The sequence below is a fragment of the Apteryx rowi genome, unplaced genomic scaffold (genome assembly GCF_003343035.1).
Source record: "Apteryx rowi isolate R43461 unplaced genomic scaffold, aptRow1 scaffold_433, whole genome shotgun sequence".
NCBI classification, from domain to species: domain Eukaryota; kingdom Metazoa; phylum Chordata; class Aves; order Apterygiformes; family Apterygidae; genus Apteryx; species Apteryx rowi.
The window spans coordinates 250138-275050 of record NW_020450687.1 but is presented as its reverse complement, the minus strand read 5'-3'; the positions used below and the strand labels follow the sequence as shown (position 1 = coordinate 275050).

General features: G+C 40.3%; 1 protein-coding gene across 7 annotated transcripts in view; it reads left to right on the top strand.

Annotated features, from left to right (window-relative positions):
• DOT1L (DOT1 like histone lysine methyltransferase) overlaps window positions 1-24913 on the top strand; it is a 73841-nt gene that overhangs the window by 5578 nt on the left and 43350 nt on the right. For 4 of the 7 annotated variants that reach the window (XM_026076499.1, XM_026076497.1, XM_026076500.1 and 1 more), the window contains exons 1-8: window positions 6566-6586; window positions 9400-9443; window positions 12113-12187; window positions 14424-14487; window positions 16085-16313; window positions 17839-17934; window positions 19699-19793; window positions 22138-22200. In XM_026076499.1, the coding sequence (XP_025932284.1) occupies window positions 6581-6586; window positions 9400-9443; window positions 12113-12187; window positions 14424-14487; window positions 16085-16313; window positions 17839-17934; window positions 19699-19793; window positions 22138-22200 (672 nt within the window). In that variant the 5' untranslated portion in view covers window positions 6566-6580. Of the gene's footprint in view, window positions 1-6565; window positions 6587-9399; window positions 9444-12112; window positions 12188-14423; window positions 14488-16084; window positions 16314-17838; window positions 17935-19698; window positions 19794-22137; window positions 22201-24913 lie in introns of those variants that run through there. The other 3 variants (XM_026076495.1, XM_026076498.1, XM_026076496.1) reach the window with 3 other exon arrangements.

Sequence of the window (24913 nt, the reverse complement as noted above, 5' to 3'; positions counted from 1 at the left end):
GGCTTCTTCCCAGACTCTCAGAGAACCAGTGTCCACCAAGGAGGTGGGAGGACAGTGGGCTTGTGGGAGCAAGAATGGGAATAGATGTGATAGCCTCTTCCAGCAACAACAATTATCCTATTCTTTCTCTTGGCTCATCTGAAAAGTGTGCATGCACTTGTCACCAATGTCAGCTTATCTCCTGCAGTCCTCCAATGTCTTGGTGACAGGTACAGCAAATACAGAGGTCAGAGTCTGCTGAGAGGAAGGGCTGGTTGCTGCTAGGAGGAAGTTGGAGCGGTCCCAAAGCCTTCATCCATCTCCCCTTGCTTTTGAGGGTGGGGTCATCTTAATTAAAGGTGAGACTAACCGCAAGAACAGGTAGAAGAGTTAGGTTTTTTAAGGTAGATTGCTTACCTTCAAAATGAGAAAAGAGTTATCTATATAAACCAGCAAAATTCTAGATCACATACAACTTCAGGCTCCCATAATTCTGTTTATTCTTTGGATGTGTTATGTGCATAGCCTGTTGATCCCTGTGACTTTTCTAGTCGAGTGAGATGAAATCCAAACATTTCACAGATGCTTTAAATGAAGGCAGTGGAGAGCCTTATTACAGTGGGAATTTTGTCACAGCCTTATTGTTCTGGGAGTTTTGTCACAGAATGACACTTCAGGCAAATGTATTTGATAAGTCTGTTACTGTTTCCACTCTTCTAGAGGTAGACAAACATACGAGTTCTTTTATGAATAATACTTTTGGTTTTTTTAAATGTCATCAAAGAAATTTGGAAGAAAATGGGCTTAATTCCTGATTTCTTTTATTGCATCTGTGTTCCTAATGGAATTTTAGAATTAACACAACTGCAGTTCATATTCGGGCACTTTTGGGACTGGGTATTCATTTCTATCAGGAATAACCTATGTTAATTGCCTTTGCTTAGGTTTTACATAAAGGCTTAAGTTTCTGGCAATGAAGGCTGCGTTCTTCTCTGCTTCCCCCCCATTCCCCCACTCCCTGCTGTATGGGAGGGTTATTTCTCTAATAACACGGGCCGTGGTTACATGAAAGTTTGAAACTGGTGCTCCTGCAGCAGAAACACTCCTGCCTTCCCTGTCCGGTTGCCGCTGTGTTAAAGCTGCCTCACCGTTACGATATGTCTGTAGAGTAGTGTGGTGAACTGGGTCAGTGAACTGGTCTGGTTGAAAAGTAACTACGCCAGGGAAAAAAAAGTTGAATTTTAATCTAGGTCTTCACTGACTTTGCCGTGTGTGTGCACAGGCACTGCGGGGCCAGAGGAGGAGGTGGCTTTAGTAGGCGGTAGTGGCTGGGCAGGTGGCTGCGTTGGTTTAAAGTGTTTGTGAAACGATGGCTGGAGCCTTCTTTCTTGTTGACTGTAGTGAAAGCCCAGCAGTCCACTCTGTCCCTGAATAAGCAAACACTGGACATCTTTGCGTGTACACATTGTGCTTCTTCAGCTGCTGGGATAGTTAAAGCATCAGCATGCTCCCTCCAGCTGTTGTATTATGGAAATGGTTTGTAATTGCCTAAAATTTACTGCAAGGACAAGAGCATATACCGTGTAAGCTACCATTTTACTGAAATGGTTACATTCCTCTATATATTCCAGCAGAGCAGCCTGGATTTTTTTTTTTTTTTAAACTAAAAAGTTGTCTTGCATAATAGAGCTACTACTTAATTATGCCTGGTCTATGTCTGGTTCGCACAGACTGAAGCCAATAGGGTATATCAGTGTAGCTGTCCCATGTGGATGTTGCCTTAGACTCTTCTACAGAATGATTGCATGTTAATGTATTTCTACAGCCCCTCCTACGCACTATCATGGGAACCATTCCCTCTTGCATTTGCGCAGTGTCCGTAGCAACAGTTGTGATTGCTGTGTGGAAAGGCAAAATGTTCTTATTGTGGCTTGAGTAGCTGCAATGAAAGTGTGGGTGCCCTGTGGCAGCCAGGTCCACGCTTCTTGTCTACAAATTCTGGATCTCCTGTACTCGTGGTATGTGAGGGTTGCCCAGATCAATGTGGATCCGCTAGTCTGCTTATTTCCTTTGCTGATTTAGCAGTTTTAATAAATATTGGTCCAAACTTTGCTTTGTTTTTCTTTTAAAAATTCTTAAGTAGGTCTTAAGGAGGCCATAACGCACTCCATGCTTTCCATGGTGTTTTCTGTTTAGTTTTGTGTGGCACAGTAAAGTCTTACTAATTACTGAAACTACAACAAACTTGTCTTTTCTCTTGCTGCCTGGAAGATGGGTTTCAAAGTGCGGTCTCGGTAGCTCGCTCTTCCTGATTTAGTGAAGATTAAGCGAATGGACCCAGGCCGTTGGCAGCAGAAGGCCTTTCTTTGTATGTATCAATATATATGTATACTTTTCTCTGTGTGTTTATACTTTCTTGATATAAGGTAATAACGGTCACTGGATGCTTCAGAGAAGGCTTCTGGTTTGGTTGCTACTGTGGAAATTACAGGGCACCATCTTATTTTTGCATAAAATCAGATAATGTTAAAGTCTAGCTATAAAGCATGAAATATTGCACAGACCACACTTTCCCTTTTCCATACTCAAAAGGTTATAGGCTTTTGAGCGTTGGCCAAGCACCTAAAAATTCTGAGTGATTCAAGGTCCATATATTGGACTGTCTGAACTGCAGAGCTTGAGATTTTTCCTTTTATTCAGCTGTCCCCAGGCAGTCTCTCTTTCTTTGCTGTTGAAGCAGCTGGAAGTACTTCTCAGATCGGTTTCAGCTTGTCATTAACTCTTATCAAGCACTGTTTGCAAGTGTATTGAATATAGACATGTTCTGGACATAGAAACTTTACTGGTGAATCTTACTAGACAGTATACAAAATAAGTTAAGCCCTGGGGGGCTGTCCCGGGTCAGGAGGCAAGCAAACTTCGGATATCCTTAAGGCAGTGGTTTTCAAGAGGGCATTCAAGTGCCATGCAGAATGCTGCGTCCTCTCCTAATTCCTTTGGGGCAGTTGCAGCTATAGTAGCTCCACACTACCTTTTTTTTGTATTTAGAGAAATACTTATCATCTGATCACAGATGGAGAAAATCTAGGGGATGTTAAAGAGGCACTAGTCGCATTAGTCTTCTGCAAGATAGATTGGCTCTTCCTATTCCATCTTTCTGATCTCTGCTAACCATCTTGTCTCCAGCTGTAACATCCTCTCCTTCAGATTTATGGCCACTGCATGTGGAGAAAGCTGCCTCTATGGGCAACCAGGCAGTGTTTAAATCCGGAGGCTAGTGAGGCTGACCTCTTCTGTTTTGCAAGTTAAATAAGATCATAGTTGTTTGCAGATCAGAACTCATCAGTTGAAGTGGCTTCTGTGAAAGTGTGAGGAATGGTGTCAGCATTTAGAAGTTGAGAGCCAATGTTAGATGATCCAAATGTTGGAAGTAGAATGACATTTAAAGATACATCATTAAAAAGTGCATGAGTGTCACTATTAACTTATTTTTAATTAGGTTGTCTCTGGTTTTGTTTCTTCTGAATTGTTTGGATTCATCTGGTGGACAATGAAAAGCTTGTAGGAGATCTCTTCCTGCCGCTTTGCAGATGCTTGACCACAGCTTGTTTGCCCAGTTCTGAAGAGCTGCTTTGGTCACCTAGTCCGTCGTTTGGGGAGGAAATGTGGTATAGTGAGTAGAACACCTGACTGGCTCTGCAAAGTTGAGTTCTTGCTGTGGGACAGTTTACTCTTGGGCAAGTCAACACTATCTGTGTTTAAAAAAAAAAACAAAAAACCCACACCCATCTGTGAAAAGCAGATAAGGAATCTTAAAGCCCTTTGTAAGGTGTTTTGACGTCTACTGATAGAAAGTACGTGTATTTTTTTTTTTTTTTCTCAAGACCACATCCAGATTCTCAAACGGTTGCTCTCCTCTTAGATTTGCAAGGTATTTTAACCTGCATTTTCCACTTGTTTTCTATGGGGTTTTTGCTACATTAGTATGTAGCACTGCGTGGACCGATAAGATTTCCTAGGGACACCCCATTTTACACATGGGAGAAATGAAGCTGGGTGTGAGATTAAGTTTAGGAGAACACAGCATTCGCCCTCCTCCCCCATGCCCCAACGTGATAAGCATAGTTTAATAAGAAGGAACGAAATACAAGAAGATGCAAATTTGGAAGGGCACTAGGATGTGGTTCCTTGCTTCAGGCAATGCCAGCCGCAGCATTTAATTGAATGTGCTCTGTGTTTGAGGAAGAAATGTATAGTGCTTAGATCTGTTGCTTTAGCTTAGAGATTCAGTTTACAATACAAATTGTTGCTCTGTGAAACAACTAGTCCCTTAACAAATATACCTGAGAGTCTGGGATACAGTGCTGGATTACAGAAGTATTTCACAGTAATGCCATTAAGCTATCCGAAGGGATGTTAACTTTAAAAATAGTCTGGCCCAAACAGCCACACCTCATGGAAAAGTGTGTAGTGCTTTGCATTTGATGTTATGTTGCCAGCCTTCATAACAGCTAGCTTATATTGTGGCGAAAACGTAACAAATGGTTGTTTTCACTCTTGCTTACTCTTGTAGCGTGTTCTGTAAAAACTTCTCGGGTAGCTGGGTTTTTATTAGAAATTTGGTGTGTCATAGAACAAAGCTATATGCAGACAACTGAAATGTGTCTGGTGCTGTTTATATGATGCATAGTGTGATTGGGTCCCCATCAACTTTCTTATGCAAGTGTTATAGTAACAGCTGTGATTGCTACTCCAAATTTATCAGTTCTGGTTGTATTGATGAGTTTTTTGTTTTTTTTTTTTAACTTGGGTTAACAAAAGGAGTAGGTGATTATAGAAAATAATGATGGTTGCATGAAAATACCTATTTGGGAAGTGTTTTTAGACACTATCTTGTCTTACCTTTAAGAACCCGTGCAGGGCTTCTCGTATAGCTGTCAGATATAAAACAGCTTCCAGTTCAAACAGGGCTGGCCGACTTTTGCATTGAGGCATTCAGAAACATTTATGCATCCTTGTTTTCCTGTGATGGGAGAGCCTAATTTAACCTTCAGGAAAAGGTCCTAGCTTTCAGAAAAAGCAGGTTGGATAGCTTTGGGGGAAGAGATGAAGGGAAAGATCAAACTCTCAAAAAATAGTTCCATGGCCTAATCTTCATGTCCATAAAGGCAAAACTGTGAAGGAAGACTCTTTCTGCTGGGCACTGTGTATAAGCACAACAGTGGGAGCTTCCCCTATCGGCACTGGGGTACTAAAAGTAAGAGTAATCAGGATACTTTTGGCTGTACTCTATGATTAGAGTAGTAGCAACATACGGATGGAGAAGTCTAGTCTTAAGAACTGGAACTGTGAAGCTGGTCAGTAGTGCCGCCTGCAACTCTTCTCCGCTCTTTTCCATAGAAAATTAGATTCTTGTAAGTGACTTATTCAAAAGTGTCTGCTTTCTTTCCATTAATTTTTCCAATGAAACATCTTGGCAAAAACTACTGAATCTTCTCTGGGAGCTCACATTTCAATTTTAGATTGAACATTTAGGTTGAAAATAAGAAACCTTTTATTATAAATATCAGCTGGAGAGAACTGACTGTAATAACTAGCTTTTAATATGTGTGTTTAAGTTTAAGAAAAAACTTGTTATGAATAGCTTTGGGCATTCTCAATAATTATATACTACAACTTTTTATTTTAAATACTTAGTGCTTAGACCACATTAAAGAGATAATGTCTCATCTCATGAAACAGCTTCCATTTATGTGGCCCAGAAGACTCAGAGTGCTTCTCTAACTACATGAATATAAGATCATTGCAGAAGTACAGCCAGACCAGTGAACGGCACGTAGTATGCTTCACATGAGTGGAGGAGGGAGAACGGCTCTGAGCAGAGCCAGAGGATGAATGGAGCTCCTTCTTCGTGACAAAAAGTACTGTGGCATCATCTCGTGACTACATACAGAACAGATACGTTGCTTGAGCCTCGTCCAAAAGGCTTCTGCACAATGTGTTTTATGATAGAGAGCTAGTCTGCTTGTAAGAGGCTCTTTATCAGTATATTTTACTGGCAAAGCATGGAGAGTATAGATGCAGATACAGTGTAAAGCTGTGCTGTCGCTGGTGACTGTTTGCCAAAGCACATCATGACATGTCTGTGTAATGCGCCTGTGCTAGGGGCATAGCTGGCATTCTGCTGTTGGTCATGGGTCACTGCAGCCTGAAAAAAATAGTAGGGTACGTCTGAATTTGAGAAGCTATAGGCCACCTTCAAATGTTCAGGTTCAACCATTAGCTGAGCTAGCTTTAAAGGTTGTCAGGCTTTTCTGATTGCCGCAGAACCATCAGGTTCCCATCTGCCCCTCCCAGCCTGCCAGTTGGTGTTCAACCTCCTGGGCCTGTAAAATGATCCAGGTTAGAACTGCTTCACCACGCTCAGTTGCTGTAAGAGTAGCACGTCTGGCCGAAACCAGTGCATCTACTTGGAAGCGTGAGGGGCTGAGGTTGATCCTGACCGGAGCGGAATCTGTGGTTTTGGTGAGGTTTCTGTTCGACTTGCTTTTTGAGTCGCTGAAGAATCTCTATCGTGATTGTGCAGACACGTTGATGCCTGATGCTGGTTAGTGCCTGTTCTTATTAAATCTTACAACTGTAATGCTGAAAGGGACTAGAAGTGATGGCTAAAGAAAGTGATGGGTATTTTCACTAGATCTGGGTTCCCCCCCCTGCCTTTCCCTCCTCCATTTCTCCAGCCATTTGCGCTTTGGAGAAATGTTGGGAGATCACCTCTAATTTCTTTTGGAAGACTCGCATAAGATCTTGGAGCTTGTCTACCCAGACAAAGTGTATAAGTTAGAGAGTATAGTTAAATTGGTAAGTCTCTCAACATGAAAAGTTTTATTGAGGTAAATGTGGAGCTTTCTCAACTTTGTTAATCCTAAATAGTGACACAATAAACTCTGAAAGGCCTCTTCTGGCTGGAGTCCTCACATAAGGCATGAGGTTGCATTAGTAAAACCAGTTGTTTAAATTGGAAGATCTGTAGTTGTAGGCATGTATTGTGTTTTTCTTTTCTTTTCTTTTTTTTTTTTCTTTTTTAACTCAGGATGAAGGAATCTGTTGAATAAGCGATTTTGAACATGTACAGGGCGTTTTCATGAAGACTTATAGGGCAGGGTTTTTTAACATGTGTTCTGCTAGCAGTGAAATTGTGCAAAACAGTCAGTGAAGAATGTAAGTTTTTCAGAGAAAATGGTTATGCCAGCATAAGCATGAATACACTTTTGCAGCATAATGTGCTTATGTTGATAAAGCATATTCTTACTATACAGGAGCACAGTTTACTGGAAGAGCTAGATCAGCCAAGGGGTTTATATTGTGATAACTGTGCATGTAGTGAAAGGTGAAAACTTAAAGGGAGTGTTTATGGATGAGCTGAGTCTTTTGTGGTTTTTTAATACCTTGCAGATGAGAAATAAAAGGCCTGCTCCTATAAATACATATGTGTGTGTGTATTTATATATATACATGCACTGAGTCAGGTGCGGATTTTAGTTCAAACACTTGCCTGTTTGCTTTTTTTAGGCCAAGATTTATCAAGATGATTACTTACCTTCCCTTTCTGAACTTATACTGATTGTCTGTTTATTGATGCTGCTGGTTTCTGTTGGCTTTGGGGCTGTCCCAGTCTGGAGCCATGAGGTCAATGGCAAAGACTGGAAGAAGCATAATCCCAAAGTTTTTCTCGATGGCTTGTAGTGTTCCAGGCATTTGTGTAGCATTGCCGTTTTGTTATGAAACGTGACCAAGGTAACACTGGCTTTCTAGACTGCTGTGTATTGAAACCAAAATGTCCTGACTGCTTTTTTTGTTGACTTCTTCTCCTTTTTGATGATGATGATGTAGCTGGAACGTTTTGTTTTTCTTCAGTGATGAGATTTTTCTGCTCGTGTGCGACTCCTAGATATGGGGTTGACTTCTGGCATTCTAAAAGTAAAAACTTCTTCTAGTAAAATAGGAGATGTTCCTTCATACCTTTACTGTAACAGACTAAGAAATATTTGCCCTCGTTTCCATCCCTCTCACTCATGTGACTTTTTCTCCAGGTTGCCTCAAAGGCCTGTTACTTGTGTGTGCAGGTTTCTTGGAATGAGAACTTCTACGAGGCAGGTTGACCTTGAGTAGATGAACCCATTGCACAAGGGGAAAATCTGTCTCCTCGTGCAGACTTGAAAACTGTGATACTGTCAGGAAAAAGCTTACATTTAATTTGCAGCATGTCCTTCAATAACTTGTAGGAGTTAAAATAACGCCCAGCCATTTCTGTCATCTGTCCGTTAGGGCTCCTCTTCCACTCCCTTCCTTCCCCTGCTACCAACCCTCTGCTTTTTGTTGTCTGTCCCTACCCTTTGCTGTAGAATTTCCCACAGGTAGCACTGTAGAAATTACATTTCTGCAGCAGAAAAAAGGAAAATTATTTGAGAGAGAGAGAGAGAGATGGCATTTACCCTTCCAACTCTGGAAGGCCCTTAGATCCTGGAGTCTTAATTAAAAGGTCAAACCCACTCCAAGAAACAAATACCTAAATATAACCTAAACTCTCTGCAGGCAGTCTCTGGTAACTAAGACTTTACAATATGGACACAGTAAAATATATATAGGAACTCTTGTAACTTTCCTAAAATAGACTTAAAAAAACCAAAAAAAACCAAAAAAACCCCATGGTGCATATATGTACCTACAATGGCTTTATTGGTGCTCATTTGGAATGACTTCTAAACTTGCTTGTGCTTCCGCTGTTCCCAGGTAACTTCCCAAATTAATGTCAACGAACATCTGTGCCAGAGTCTAGCATATACGTACAATGCGCAATTTTTAATGTGCTTTCCGTGTGTGTTTTTTGTTTTTCAATTGATGAAAAGGTCTACATTTTCAGGTAGAAACTGTCAGGTTTTTTATACTGATATCGGCTCTTACTGCTTATTTGATGCTTCATTTTAGAAAGCCATTTGCCACTCTAGAAACATATTATCCATATGGAGATGCGAGCATGTACCAGACGCTAGGTCGATAAAATCAGCTGTTCGTTACAGAACTTGCAGTCCCATACCTCCTGCGTACCAAAAATCTCCCTGGGTATCAACTACACAATTCCTTACTTTTAGACATGACAAAGAAATAAGTGGAGTGGCACTTTCTTCATGTAAATCTTGTGCTAGTCCACAGAACCTTGAAAAAATACAGTCCTTAAGCCTTTTTCTCAGGGTGATCGTTTTTGATTGGTTTAATGGCCTGAGTGGCAATTGCAGACTCCTTCCCTTGTATGCTTGTCACCTGTATTTTTGAAAAGGTTGTGATTCCTGTAATCTGTAACTGACAGGTATGGTGTTTTTCAGATGTCTCTTTGAAACGTCTATTTTCCTTTAATTTCAGGACAAACACCATGATGCTGCTCATGAAATTATTGAGACAATTCGGTAAGTGTTCAATGCAGACGTGCCTAAAATGTCTTGTGTGTTACTTTGTGTCAAGAACTCCATTTACTGAGATAAAGTATAAAGGAGGACAGTAGTCATAATAACTTAGCAGCTCTAAATTTAATTTTCTAAGCTGAATTGATGTTGTTGCAATACAAATCTGTAACTTTCCCTGTCCAACTTAAACTTGATTTTTTAACATGCCAAATTCTGTTCTTGTTTGGACAGAATTAAAAATGAATAGTGATATTCAACTTCTGGTGCTGTGTATAATGAAGTTTATGATGCTTCCAGGAAGCTCTGCTTCACAAACCAGTGATGGCAATTTGCATTCAATCTTTAGAGAAGCAAAATTAAGAAAATATCATTGTCACGATGTGTTGAGTTCTGGTCCTGTTCAAGATTAAACTGCTTATTCTCTTCTCTGCCTTCTTCCTTTGTTGCTGCGATGTTGCAGCATCGTTGGCATTTGTACTATTTGGAGATGATGTCCTTATCACTCCTCTTAATTCTGTTGATGGAGTTGGATCAGTGTGGGGGAAAAATGTGAGGATGGAGGTGAAAAACAAATACAAAGAGTAGGAAAACTGAATGTTTCCAAACAGTATTAGGGTCGGAGGAGGCAGTGGCTGTGACATGGCTTGCTGTTACTTCAGCAGGATGAGGAAGTGACTTTCTGTAGAGCAATGTCTGTTAAACAATAACAAAAACTCTCCAAACACCTCAGGTCAGTGTTATCCACATCAGTTTGTTTAAAAGCTGTTCTTGATAACTGTTTTAAAACCTTATTTTTTTTATGTTTTCCGGGTTCGAGGGCTTTCTGTGATTGAGTGTTGTATCTGCAGCAGGTTTTAATGGTTGGACAATGCAGATACGGATGAAATGTGAACAGTGTTTTGTCTGCACATCTACCTTGGCTTGAAATCTGATCAGTAGCATATGGCCTAGGAAACAGTGTTGAGGCTTCTTTGCTCCCGACATCACTTCAAGAGCTAAGTGCTTGCTCGGTCGTCAGAGCTGATAATATCACTTACATACATGAAATCACAGAATTTACCATGGTCTGCAAAACAGGTTTCTTTTGTTGATCGGAGACAATGTGTAACGACCGTGTTAGGGGCTGCAGCTGAGACTTGTTTCTCAAAGCAGTGTTCTTTCCTAACTACAAAACCTTGTCACAAGATGCACCGTCACTGCTGCTTCCAGTTCAGTTGCACTGATTTTGATAATATTCTGTGCCTTGGTACTTGTGGCATCATTTGTCAGTGTGGTTTTTGAAAAGACCCTCTGTGAGGAGATTTAAACAGACATGGTGCTGAAGCTGACTGCCGGAGTCATCTGTGCTAGCGCTGCGCTATACCAGCTGAAAGCAAAGAGGAAACTGTGTTAGAAAGCAATTGGGCCAAAGCAGTGTTTCACAACTTTCTTTTAAGTGTGATTGCAGTATATACGGGCTGTTAAAATGCTTTCATACTGCCTTTGTTTGCCTTGTGCAAAGTAACCATGATGTGGTTGCTTTTGATACTGAGCAGTCTTAGGAAAGTTTGGGGTAAAAGAGTTTGAAGAAGTCTTTCTCTTTTCAAGCTAGTACTAAACAGCTGTTGCCTGCCCATTGGCCTAATTTAAGGGAAAAGACTTGCAGATATTGAAGTAGTCACATTTTCAGGGCAATGGTAGATACTAGAAGAGAGGCAGCCATAGATCTAGAAGTTCTGTTTTTCTTCCTTTCTTGCTTATTTTTTTTTAATCATCGTGAATCAGCCAAAAGGAACCAGAACTGTTGGATCTCTAGTTATTATATTTTTTCCCCGTTTTTAAAATCGAAGTATGTGTCAAGGTGCACGAAGAAGGAACTTTGCCGTTCCCCTTGGAGTTCATCCTACATTACAATCTGAGTTTTCTTTTGATGATAAACGTTTTCCCATTTTGATGCTTTCAGAGGAAAGAGTGTGCAAAGCCTATACGGCTTTTAAGTTGTCTGTGAGAAGAATTAATTTTTCTGTTTTTGCACGAGTGAAGACCTCTTCTGTTAGATTCTGATGTTGGATGCATTGCAAGTGGGTGTGAGCTTTCTGTTCTTAATGGCAACAACATTTTGGGCTTTGTTAATTCATCATGGAAAAGGTTTTTTTTTTTTTTAATCAAAATTACTTTTGAAAGAGCAGTTTAGAGCACTACATGGAGGAGAATATCCTTGCAACGAATATTTGGCATTGTTTTGGGGTGCTGTAGGCAATGTCTTCTCTACATTCAGCTTTGTCAAGAATGCTTATTACAGTATCAGTTTTGTTAAAGATCTCATCAAAATATTGCACTTTGCATTACGTTTTATGTTAGGTTAGCATCAGCTCTGGCTTTGTGTATTTTTAGATGCGTTGAATATATTTGTCACCTCACTTTGAAGCTGTGCCATTTCAAGAGCTTTATACTACTGCCAATGTCTACGGGCATCTTACTGCTTGTTCAACAGAAGCAAATACGAACTATTGTAGCTTTCCAGTTAGCATTTTGTGATATCTGCCTTACTCCTAACAATGCTGTGATCTTTCATGTCTGCTGCAGTATTTTGTCTTGATATATGGCAATGGCAGTCTAGGATTGAGACAAATTGAGCCTTATTAAACTAAATTGGAGATGTTGTTTTTATTCTGTTTCTTCTCTCGTTTCAGATGGGTCTGTGAAGAAATCCCAGATCTCAAGCTTGCTATGGAAAATTATGTTTTAATTGACTATGATACAAAAAGGTGAGAGGAATTTTTTTTCCCCTTCTACCAGGAGGGCAGGCCAGAATGGTTTATAATGAATTGGTTTGTGACTGATTATTCTTAGACACTATAAACTGAAGTTTTCTTTTAGAACTGGCTTCAGACTCTGCAAAGTTATTTTGGTAGGAAATGTGTAATAGAAATATTGGCAAAGGCTGTTGGATTAAGGACATAATTGGAAACTCCACACGGCAGAAAGTTGAGCTCTGGTGTACGTTGGAATTACTCACTCTGAAACAATGATTGGTATCTGTGCTGTTGGACTGCGGCCAGAATTAGGAATCTGAATGGCATTGAGGTTTCTACTTTTGTAGTAGCTAAGAATTCCTGTTTAGAAAACGGCATGCCAGAACTGTCTGTCAGCACTATGTCCTTCTCTTGCCATGAATGTAGGAGGTTAACCTTCCCCATTCCTCCTCTGGTTAGAATTCAACGCAAGTGAGATGCTATTTGAGTGGGGGGGGGGATTACATTAAAAGGCAAAGTATTTATACCACTCTTCTGGGCAGCTAGAAGTAGCTTTAAGATGCCTTGGGCTACAAGCGCTGACCTATTCCACAAACAGCTTGGGATGAATGTATAGTATGCGGCATTCACCTAATGGTTGGGAGAGGCAGTTTTGGATCCCTTGATACATATGTGGAGAAGTTGGCTGTTTTGTGTATTGACTTGTCTGTACTGAGCCTGGAAAAAAGAGATGGTAATTTGCAAAAACCTCCTTAATTGCTTTCATGGGAAAGACTGAATTTGTTCAAGTCTACAGCGTGACTAAACTTTCAGAACAAGGTTTACCAAAGAAACAGCATCAGTTTCTAATATATCATTGGCTACTGTCCTGAGCACCGGAGTGATACTTTTATCGCAGTCTGCTTGAGGGATTGCTTCCTCCACCCTTTATTTCATTTTCTTTTAATTGTTTCACTGCAAGACGTGTTAGTCCCTCTTTGCTTCCCAACGAATTCAGAAGGAGAGATCAGGACCCGGCAGCCCTTGTCATCAAATCCACGGTTTATGCACTGAGACCGCAGTGCTGTAACATTTGCAGATCTGCTGTCCTCGCTGGGCACGTGTAACTGGGTAGCACTGGCGCTGCCAGCAGTGGCACTGAATAAAAGAAACCTCTGTTCCCAAAAGTCTCACCTCGCTTATCTTCCTGCAGCTTTTCAAGCAAGTCATAAACCTGTAATTTTGGTGATGGTTTTAGTCTGTTTACTGCCTTTTGAAAACTTTGTCAGAAAAATTACTTGAAGAGAATCGACTGACAAATGCGTAAGGACGCCAAGCAGTGAAGTACGGAAACGGGTGCTCGGTGTGTCGTTGAAACCCGTTTCGGCCTCTCTTGTTGTCTTAACAGGGAGTTAAACACAGACGGTCGAAAGCTTGAAGAGGGTCCGCAGTGCCCTTCAATGGAGGAGTCTTAGCCAGCGTAGTGCTAATATGAGACTCACAAGAAGCTAAAGAGCTGCTTCCTCCCCCTGGCCTCCATCTCCTCCCCTGATTTGGGGATGGCCACGATTTAATTATCTCACTCGTATAATTCCCTGGCTTGCTCTTCTTGCTGCTGCTTTGTGGAATTGGATTGCGTATGTTGTTCCTAGCGATATCTTTTCCTCCCTGGCCTGAGATGAATTTTTTTTAAATCCTCTCAGCTTCTGTCATTATGTGACTGGCTGAACTGACTGTAAACCCAACCAACCCAGGAGGCAATTGGTATGCTTTTCTGATGGGTGAAATTTTATAGATTACGTGCTGGGGCCGTCTGCGTGGACGGATGGAACAAAGCGCAGCAATTTACATGTGCGTTAAATTTCTGTGTATCCGAGGAGCTGGAAAGGAGGTAATGGACAATAAGAATACAAAACTTCCTAATAAATCAGAATTTATTTTAAGTTCTGTCCTTTTCCTATTGATCAAGGAAACTAATATTAAATGTTCAGCTTCCAAAATCTTAGTGTAAAATGCCACTTTTTCTCCTACTGCACAAGTATATTGTATTGCGGAATTTATTGCTCGTTTGTCATGTATTGCTGGTCTATTGAGACTTTTTTAAGGAAACTGCATACAATGCTCTAAAACTGTACGTAATTATATAGATTGCAGAAAGCAGGCTGCCTACTTACAGCATCTATGATTAAAAAAAAAAAAAAAAAAGCTTGTACCTTCAAATCTCAACTGTTTTTAACTGACCCTGAATTTTTTTTTCCTCCCTTTGTAGCTTTGAAAGCATGCAGAGGCTTTGTGACAAATACAACCGAGCCATTGATAGCATTCATCAGTTGGTATGTATTTACCTTTGTTATGCCATGATGTTTATCTAGCCAGTTTCAAATTCATGTATAGGGAATAATATCCAAGAAAGTGCTGACTTTCTTAACGCTGAACTACATGTGTTAGTCTAGCTTCATCACCAATATTTCTGCATTTCCATTCTTTCTGGGAGTTAATAAAACTTACATTAAACCTTGTTTTCTTGATTGCATCTGGGCAGTTAGGGATTTTTTTTTTCCTTTGGAGCGTCTGTCTTATCTAAAGAGAAAACCAAACTTGCAGTTGGGGGGGAAAAAAGATATATATAGGCTATTACTGTCAAGTGTGAACCCTTGGCACCGTTGTTTGGACACTTTGAAATAGCTGGGTTACCTTTCAAGAAAAGGTTTCCCTGAACTCGATGTGGAGCTTTACTCCTGCATGTGGAAATCTCTGGCTTATGGGTTACTTAAATAATCCATATGAACCCGCCTGTGTATTGCGGCAGTGATCCATGGCTTAAGAATTTCCTTTCTATTCAGTTCAGCTTCTCTGTTCTACAGGATCACTCTGGCAAAACTAGAGTGAAAAAGATAGTCCTTTTGGTTTTCTTACCCCAGTATAAGGTTGCATTGGAAGAAATAAAACATGAACACTGGATTAATAGTACTATTTAATTGTGGAAGTATAGGTGGATGTTTTTCTCTCTAATGTGCTTGCGGGCATTATTTGAAATATGCACCGTTATGACCATGAGACTTAACTTTTTCGCCAGGCTTTGCTTCGCTTTATGGGCCTACAACTCCATAACACTCGTGCTTGTTTGGATTCAGGCTTCTTCATTCATGTCTCTGTCAATAGCTAAAAATTTGAAGCCATTCAGCATTTGTAATTGCTGTCTGAAATGTTTAAGCATAGGCCAGCCTTGGAAGCTGTATCTGAATCTCAAACAGGGGAATGTTTGGGAGGGATCCTGGAGTTGTCATGCCCTCTCCTTTTTTCTTTTCTTTTTTTTTCTTTTTTTTTTGGAAGAAAGATGGTTAAGAAGTACAGTAGGAAGATTAGGAACAAAGTTAATTATCCAAGGAGAAAGTAAACATTTTAAACTTAACAACTTTTGTATTTAGGGGAGAGTCCTTCTCTTAAAGAACAGAAGCTTGATTTTCAACTCTTTCCTGCCACTCCCTACTTGAGTGCATATGACCTCTCCCATCCTACAATTTATGAAAGAAAATGAGACCGTTTCAAATATTGACAGTACAATTAACAGTTTGGTGATGATCGGTAAATAAAAAATGAGTAAACTCGCTTGTCACCTACTCTGAATATATTATTTAGCTTTACATTGCCTATTGATTTATTTTATTTTATTTTTTTACATCTCTTTAATTTCCCCTTACCACCTCTTTCCAGCAGGCGTATTGGAGGTTACTTGTTAGTTGATGTGACACAGACTATTATCTGTAACATCTTTTGCTCTTTTTAGAGAACACCTGCAGGCCGGCATGGGGGAGAAGGGATGGGAGGGAATTGTATCGGTTCTGCTTCCTGCAAATGCAGCCTTGTTCTGGGGAAGTTTACTTGTCCTTGTATTTGCTTTATGTTATTCTCTTCCTGCTCTCTGTTTAGTGGAAGGGAACCACCCAGCCTATGAAACTGAACACTCGTCCCTCCAACGGGCTCCTCCGTCATATCCTGCAGCAAGTGTATAACCACTCGGTGACCGATCCAGAGAAACTCAACAACTATGAGCCCTTTTCCCCAGAGGTTTATGGAGAAACGTCCTTTGACTTAGTGGCCCAAATGATAGATGAAATTAAAATGACAGAAGACGATTTGTTTGTTGACTTGGGCAGTGGTAAGTGACGAATAAACTTAAAGAATTTTTCTTTTTCTCTTTTTTGCTCACTGCTTTTTCCTTTCATTCATTCAAAAAAAAAAGTTAAAAATATTTTGAAAGTAAACCAGGCCTGAAGATTGCATTGCAGAATAAGTATCTTTTCTAGTTAATTCCCCAACGATGCTCTTGCTTTTTATGATAATATTAAGTAGACCAAACAGATATTCTTTCCTGCGCTGTTAGTGAAATGGACTAGAAATGCAATAAGCCCATATTACAAAAACAGTCTCTTCTTTAGAAAACTTCTAGTTTCTGTCGCTACTGGTAGATACACTTATAAAGAAGAGAGGGTCTTAAAAATGATTCTGGAAAGATAACAACAGCGGATTCCATTTTTAAGGATTCAACCATTTTCTGTGGATTGAGTTTATGCCCTTCATAAATGAAATTGTGATTTCCTGGCCCTTCCTGCGCCAGCGTGACACGCTTGACCTGTTATCTGAAAATCAAGCGGTTACTTACCCTCTGACATACTTTTCAGTATGTCAAAAAAGACTTTATAGTCAGCTTTGACAGCTGACTTTGACAGCTCTGTAACCCACAACTGCATCTCCTCTACAGGTTAGAGTTTTAAAAAGAAGTAAGTGTTTCTGGTTGGTAAAGAAACCAGATATGACTCAAACGCATGTGGAACAGATATACTGAGTAAGAAGATGATGTTCTTGCTAAGATCTGATTCAAAGCAGGAAAAAAATAATAAGAATTTCCCCTTTTACTGGATTGGTCATAAAGTTTTAGATGAAGCATGTTTTGGTTTTGTGGCTGGTAAGATAGAGGGCTTTGGGGAAAAATATTTTAAAATATACTTAACTAAATATATTTACCACTGGTAGTTCTGCTGTGGGTTTTTTTTCATACTTAGTATATTCCAAGTCAGGGGTCTTCAGCAATTTTCCCTCTTCTCCCCTCAGTGGAACTTGGGTCTTAAATTTCCTGTTTCAGTGACTTATGTACAAATGAGACACTTAAAAAAGCATCAGATCTGATGAGCTGTTTTCCATCTGGAAGAAAAAAAAATTATCAGAGATGCTTGCAATTGTTTGTGCGGAAAGGTCAAAGCAGATCATATCTGAAGTCCTGTAGTGCTGCTGTTTATGTAACAAGATGAAGTGTGTGATCAAGCTTAAAAGTTAGGTTTCCTTGTACCCAGTACCACCAGAAACAAAATCAGGTATTTATTACTACCCTTATCCTCACTTTAGTGTTGGCTATTGACCAACAGTATAAAAATTTTCAAATGCCACTGAAGCTCTGTAAAGAATGGTTTAAATTCAGGAGTCTTTAATGTTTGGAGCACTGAAATAATTAAAAGCAGAACATACAGAAAAAAGTATTCTCTCAGTTGTTGACTTTGTTCTGATAGAGTAAATTTTTGTAAATTGTAACGAATGTGATATTGAGTGCGGTGTAAATGAAAATACTGTGATAGGATATTATTTCTATGAGCGAACTTAATGTCTTTCCAATAATTACATGCATACAGCAGGGCTAAACCCCCACCAGAATGTCGTGGCTGTTTTTGGTACTTCTGTGTATGACGTCAGGATGAACTGGCTGATTGCAAGTGGATTTTATGGAGGTATTGATCGTAATTAGGCAAACAAACTACAATGCAGTTAAGTCCTTGCAAAAGAAAAGCCAAGGAAAGACAAAATTAATAACTTATGCAGCATCCGTATGATTTGAGTCAATGCAGCTTGTTCTTGATCTTCTTTTTTGTCTTTCTGTCCTTGTTGCTCCTCTTAACCAAGAGATCCTGAAACAGTTGTGTCCCTCAGAACATTTTTTGTGTTYTGCACACCCCATGCCCCGTGCTTAATGTGAGACGCATCAGTCCTTATCGAAGGCGCTGAACAGTTCCCCCTGCAGAAATGTGTACATCCGTACTTGCATGTGTTTAAAATCTGTGTGTACGCAAAATGTGAAATAACAACAACAACAACAACATCAACAAAATATCCCGTCAGCGCTGCACTTCTCGTTGTGCCAGGCGGCGTTACGCTGGTAATGGTTTAAAGGCAGGAGTTCCACCCCTTCAATTACCAGCGCGGCTTCCTGCGGGCAATCAATGAAATGGAAAACAGCAATATGTTTTCTGTGCAAGTGGGTTATCCTCTTAGATTGCTAGTGCGCTGGTGAGACGAGCGTACGTCTTGCATTAGTCATAGACAAAAGGTGATGCATCAGTATATTACTGATGAACGTTGCACGCTTGTAGAAAATGAAGTGACCGCTTTGAGCGATGTCGTTCCACATTCCTTCAGCGCGTGCAAAACCTGGGTCGTTTGTGCAGGCAGAAATCTAACTGATAGTTTTTCTTTTTTCTCTTTAACATAATCCAGAGAGAGAGAAGACAGGGAGTGTGTTCAGGCAAGGTGTGGAAATGGCAGCTAATTACTGGTCGAGTCCGACACAAGTAGAATTTGGAGTGATGGGAAGTTCGTGCAGTTTTAAGTAATAGTCTTGCCAGTGTAGCTTTGCGTCTGCAATTGTTTTGAGTTGTGAACCCTGTTTCTTTCTTTTATTTATTTATTTTATTTTTTATACAAAGCACATTTAAGAACAAGTATTACTTATTCTCAGACTTTAAGTGCAGGGTATCATGCTGGAAGGTTGTATAAATAATGCTGGACTCTTACAAACATTTTTGTCGTTCGTTAATGGTGTAGGTATGTGACCAGCAAGTGTGTGTTTTGGGATGTGGTGGGATTTGTCTAGGTGTTGTTTCAATTACTGCAATTAAATAGTGAAGTACAATGTAAAATCTGTAAACTTTATGGAATGCATATAAAATTTGTGGACAAAAAATTTTAAAATCCAGATATCCTGAAGTCCCTCTGTATCTGTAAAATTGAGCCCTTAATATTTAATTATAGTAGCTGTTAGTGTTTATCAATACAAATGTCGCTGTAAATGTTTAGTTTTAAGCTATTTTGATAAAAGCCCTCTGCGTATGCAAAAATATAAAATGCAAAACTATAACTTCTTTCTTACAGGCAAAAAAATTCTGCTACTAAATTGCCCTGTTTACTTTGTAGTTAGGGTGTAAAGTCCCTTTACTGGAAAGTAAGTTCCTAATATTTCATATAATTCTGGAAGACAGGACTCGGTTTAGTAACACATGTTGGCTTAAATCCACTTTTCAGTTGAGGAATGGAGAGGCTTGATATGAGAACTGTCAGGCAGAACTGGGAGTTGAAACTGGGTGTCCTAAAGTCCGGTCCCACAGATGATCTGTGTTTTCCTTGTTACCGCTTGGCCTTTGCTCTAAAAGCGCTCATCCCCACTTGCAGTGGTTTTATGCTGCGACTTGTTCTCAGGCTTGTTTTTTCTTTTCCCGCAGGTGTGGGTCAGGTGGTGCTTCAAGTGGCTGCAGCCACAAACTGCAAACATCACTATGGTGTGGAGAAAGCTGATATTCCAGCCAAATATGCTGAGGTGAGGGGTTTTTTATTTTGTTTTTTTTTCTGTTGTTTGAAGTAAAGAGGGTGTGTGTGTGTGTTATTTGTTTTTATTTATATATATATAAATACACACACCTTTAAAAATATATATATATAAATAAAAGGGATGTATATGTGTGTCTGTGTATATATATATATATGTATAAAAGTACACACATCTTTTTATATATATATATAAATAAAAGGGATGTGTCTCTGTGTGTGTGTATATATATATATATACATATGTATAAAAATACACGCATCTTATATATAGCACACATATATATGCAGACATTGAGGCTAACTCAATGATTCAGGCTTACTGCCAAGTGCTGTGCAGCACCAGGCAGAAGAGCTGAGTTTCAGTCTTAGATGCTTTTGCTCCTCAGGTCGGTAAGACCTGGAGCACAGCGCGCTTCGGGCAAGCTGTGTACGTCCTCTCATTTCTTAGCGGTGCTTGCTAAGCGACCAGAAACAGCATTAGCTTGGTTTTGAAGAGATTTCAGGACCAGGAGATGTTAAGCTGTATAAAAGTAATGGTGTAGGACCTATTCAAAACAGAATGCGATGTAGGCTTCACCGAAATACTTGGAATTCTGTGTCTGTAATGGGTCCGATACAGTGCTTTCAAAGACCGTAGCATTGGGCAAGTCTGGGATGAAGGACAGAACAAATAATTCTTGAAAGCTATCTTTCTGCTTATTGTAGTGATGCACCTTTTTAGGTACCCCAAAGCTGAAATTCAACTCAGTTACTAAAATGTTGTAGGCTAAAAAAAAAAAAAAATAATAATAATTGTTTATGCAAAAATGTGTAAACACAGCAGTGAAGATGAGAATTGGGTCAGTAAAAAAAAAATACAATTACTTTACCTACTAATTGAATATTAGGAGTATTAACTTGTGGGATCCTTTCAGCTTCAAAAGATGTGCATCAGTATTTCATAAGTTTGCTGGATGAACAAAATGTACTGCATTATGCTTCCAGTTAGAGATGGTGTCCTGTCAGATTTAAGAACTCAGCAGCTGCTGCAGTTTCTGAATGTGTGAATCTGCCTGAGTACAGCTCATCTGCCTCGTGCTGTAGTGGACCAGTTTCTCTCCCTTTCTTTGACAAACATTTGTGGCAGGGATTGGCTTAAACTTTGTTAAGACTTGCTGTGGCAACATGTCTCTGGCTACTATGATAGTTAATGCAGATGGCCTTGAAAAGCTTCAGCTAAAGAGGGAGAATCTTAATATATTTTTTTAATGAAGTTATCTTAAAAAAGTTCAGAATGAAAGTTCATACTGAATATGAAGATACTGAAGATCTGTGCGAGTTGTCCCATTAAGCTCTGGGCTGCTTTTGAAACCTAAAGAAATTTAAAACACATCTGTCCACACAAACCGTTTCACTGACCTGCTGATGGAGGTCTCCAGCATCTCCGGATTGTAGGGGAAACTAGAATTTCTGCTATGCTTCTCTCCGTTATCTCCCTTCCCTGCTACCTCCAAATTTAGCCCCTTCATTTGTGGAGTCAAATCTTACAAATACAGGAGGATTTTTTTCACTCTTCCAAGGCACTCAAGTTTTGTTTCTTGAATGTGGTATAAGGTACAACCTCACTGCCACTATAAATGAATGACTTGCGCTGCATATTCTCAGTTTATTTAGAGAGGGACAATATTTTGTAAATATGGAGGGGCTTGTTCGTAAGGCACTGAACTATCTTGATGTGCGGGGTTTTTTGGCTCCTTTCTCCCAGTATTTGGGCAATGGATAACCAGTGCCAGTTACCTGGTTTGGTAGTAGAGGAGCCTTCCGTCCTCTGTAACCCTAGTCTGTTTAAACGTACTTTGAAGCGTTCTTCCTGGTGCTCTGGCAAGTGTGGTGCTCCTTCCATTAGCTGTTGCAGTTGCTTTGCATGCCGCCTCCTGCTTTCTCACTCGCCCTAGCTGACCTGTCTTTATCCCATTTCCTCCTTTGCTCTCGGGGCTTAGACTGGGCTGCATTCGATGCCTCCTACTCGCTGTGGGTTTACGTAGCACAACACAGTAGCTTCTTTAGGTTGCGCCATTTTTAGTGCTGAGTCAACTGAGATTACCTTTCTATAATATGTTTGCTGAAAAGGGGAGGAGAGAAGATGATGCCAGTTTTGACTTGGCTCTGGTGAAGTAAAGGTGTTTCTTAGGAAAAAAAAACTGCAGTAGATGTCTGTCTATCTTTTGAGTGTTAATGGCAAAAATGCCTTGGGGGTCAATGAACACTGTCAGAGTTGCATCTCTTTTCACTGCAATGTAACTGGTAAAACGAGATGTCCTAATAGGTGGTTTTGTTTTTCCTCCCTCTTCTAGACGATGGACAGAGAGTTCAGAAAGTGGATGAAATGGTATGGGAAAAAACATGCAGAATACACAGTGAGTGAAATTCAGCTGAAAAACTTTGTGATCCATACTGATGTACAGAATTTGCAAAGTCCTCTTCAGCCCTTCACCAGCCAAGCAGCAGTACGAGTCATCTGCTTCTTGGCTTTTATCTTAATCCCGAGGATGGTGTTCTCTAAGACATCCTCCTCCCAGGGCCCTCTCTTTGTCTCACTTGACATTTGATATGGTGGTTATTGGGAGTACATTCAGGGCTTTTCAGAAGTTCTTGGAAGATTTTACTCTTCCAAAACATAGTCGTTCATGAAATGGGGCTGCCATATGTCTTGTCTTTTCTGGGTCAAATCTTCTTTTACTGTGTGGTGGTTTTTTTTATTTTGTTTGTTTGTTTTTTGTTTTTAATTCCTCTGGTACATGAGTTCTGCTGGGGAGGCTGTTGAAAATGGCAACCCCTGTTGGGGTTTCTGAGATCTCCTGCTAGTAGAAGCAAAGCTGAAGCTTTGGTTCTGCAGGCAGGTGAAGGTGTGGTCATTTGGGACAGGCGATGGAAGGGATGGCAGGGGGGGTTCAGCTTTGGGGAACATGGGGCTGAAGTTCTGGGTTGACTGCCAGCACTGCAAAATGAGTGTGTGAAACTCCAGGGCTTGTAGCAGCATAGATAGCTTTTAGTTGGAGGTAAGGAGTGGGTGTGCGGTCTTGGGAGAGATGATGAATGGTTAGTTCTGAGTTGGAAAGGATTGGGATTAAGTGCTCCAAGGGTAGAACTAGAGCAGGAGGAGTCAATGGGTCATCACAGGAAATCTGCCTGCTTGGAACTAGTAAGACGTGTTGGAACAGCTTTCTCCTTCTTCCTAACCTTCCTTAGTCATTGTGGATGTGTTTTCCACTCTGAAATGATAGTTTTGAAGCACATGCACAATCATGTCATATAGTGTTTTGGGTTATTCCTTCCCCTTTTCCTTTTCTGCCCTTTCTTAAATGTCATTAAGAAAAGCTACTCCCCTAATTAACCACTTGCCTGTGAGGAGATGTATGTAATCATAGTACACCAGCAGCCCACTGAGAATTTTAATAATACTTGTTCTTGTGCTTCTCCTCCCGCTTCCTATGTTCAGGCTGCATGGATCAGTGGTGGTCTCTAATGCCCAGAGAAGTTGAGGCCCTCTTTCCTGCTTGGAAGTTGCAGCCAGTGATGTGTACCGCAGCTGAGGTGCAAGCAAGCTTGAGGAACTACTTTTCCATTTTGTCTGCTCAGAGCAAGTTATTGCTATGTTATTGGACTGGTTTGAACCACGTGGCTTTCGGCATCCCAGCAGTGTAGGATCGGATGGCACGTCATTGGTGGCCAGCCTTTATTTCCCAATGTTTGCAACTGGACTTAGATGCTTTTTAGGGGGCTTGCCTTGTAACGAAGGGTGCTCCTTCTCCCTTTTGGAAGTAGGCTGGAGCAAGGTGACAGTACCGCCTCCCTCCGGGTACTTTCTTCCTAGAATGCCTTTATCGTATAGCTGGAGTTTCGTCAGATGGGTGCTGGGCCTGCTGGGGGACTAGTTTGTAGCAGGATTGATATCGGGCTGCTAACTCTTTCCTGCTGTGGAAACACTGTGCATGCTTTACTTTTCATGAAGTGGCCATATGGCATTTTTCCATTGTGTCACCCAGCTGGCATTACATGAAAGGAGTCGTTACTGAAGATACTCTGCTTATGAGCTGTGTAATTTAAAGAATAGGAAAGGAACTTGGCCTAAAATATTGAAAGCATATTGATTGCCTTAGGCAGCAAGCATTTCCATATTGTGCATTCCATGTGACAGAATCTGGTACTGTATTGAAACAAAACTACTTATTTTTTCTAGTTTCTTTGGCTTTTATAACTGTTTTGTGAAAAGTGTTTAGAGCAAAAATTTTTTTTTTCTTCAAGTACGCAGTTTGCTTTTTTTGGGATGTATTGAGTACTTGCAGCACTTCCTGACTTAACTGAAAATTGGTTTCCTATCACTTTGTCACAGTGAGGCTTAAAGATAGTTTGGTCTCTTATGTGTAGACACACAAGGTTGATTTTTATTCTGTTTTTATTGCTTCACCAAATGAGATTTGCATTTGCTTTCTGTTGCCAAACAGTATGTTGTTTTTTTTAATCACTCCTCAGACAGCTCAGACAGGTGACTCTATTTTTAGATAGCAAACTTGTGTCATAACGCAGCTAGAAGACACTGGAAGGCACAGGATTAAAAGCCTGGTACCTTCATCTTGGTGCAGAACAATTTTGTCTCTGCAAAATGTTTAGTGAGGTCCCAAAATTCCAAATGTTGGAGACAGACAGAATAAACACAGATTGAAATAGTCTGTGATCAACAGAGCTTAACTTCTGAATTCCACTCTAATGTTTTAGGCAGCCATACGCAAAATAAATATTTTGGGGAGAATAAAATGTTGGAGGAGGGAAGCTTGGCAGAAGTTCAGTGGGAAGAAGTCTCAGATCCCACCTGCTGCTTTGTCTGAATAACGCGGACAGCGGTTTTGACGTCATGTGTGTCACAGCTGCTTTGCTCTAAAAGTAAAAACCGTGGTACGTAAGGCAGCAATAAATCCTGGGGTTGGGCCTGCAGGTTTGTTTTTTAACAGCCAGGAGCCTAGTTCAGTTCTAAGGTCCCGAGACAAATGGATTTTTTTTTTTGATTACTCTCTGAACAGCGATCTGCTGACTGTCTTAAATCTTGTATTTTACCTGATGTTATTTTGGTGA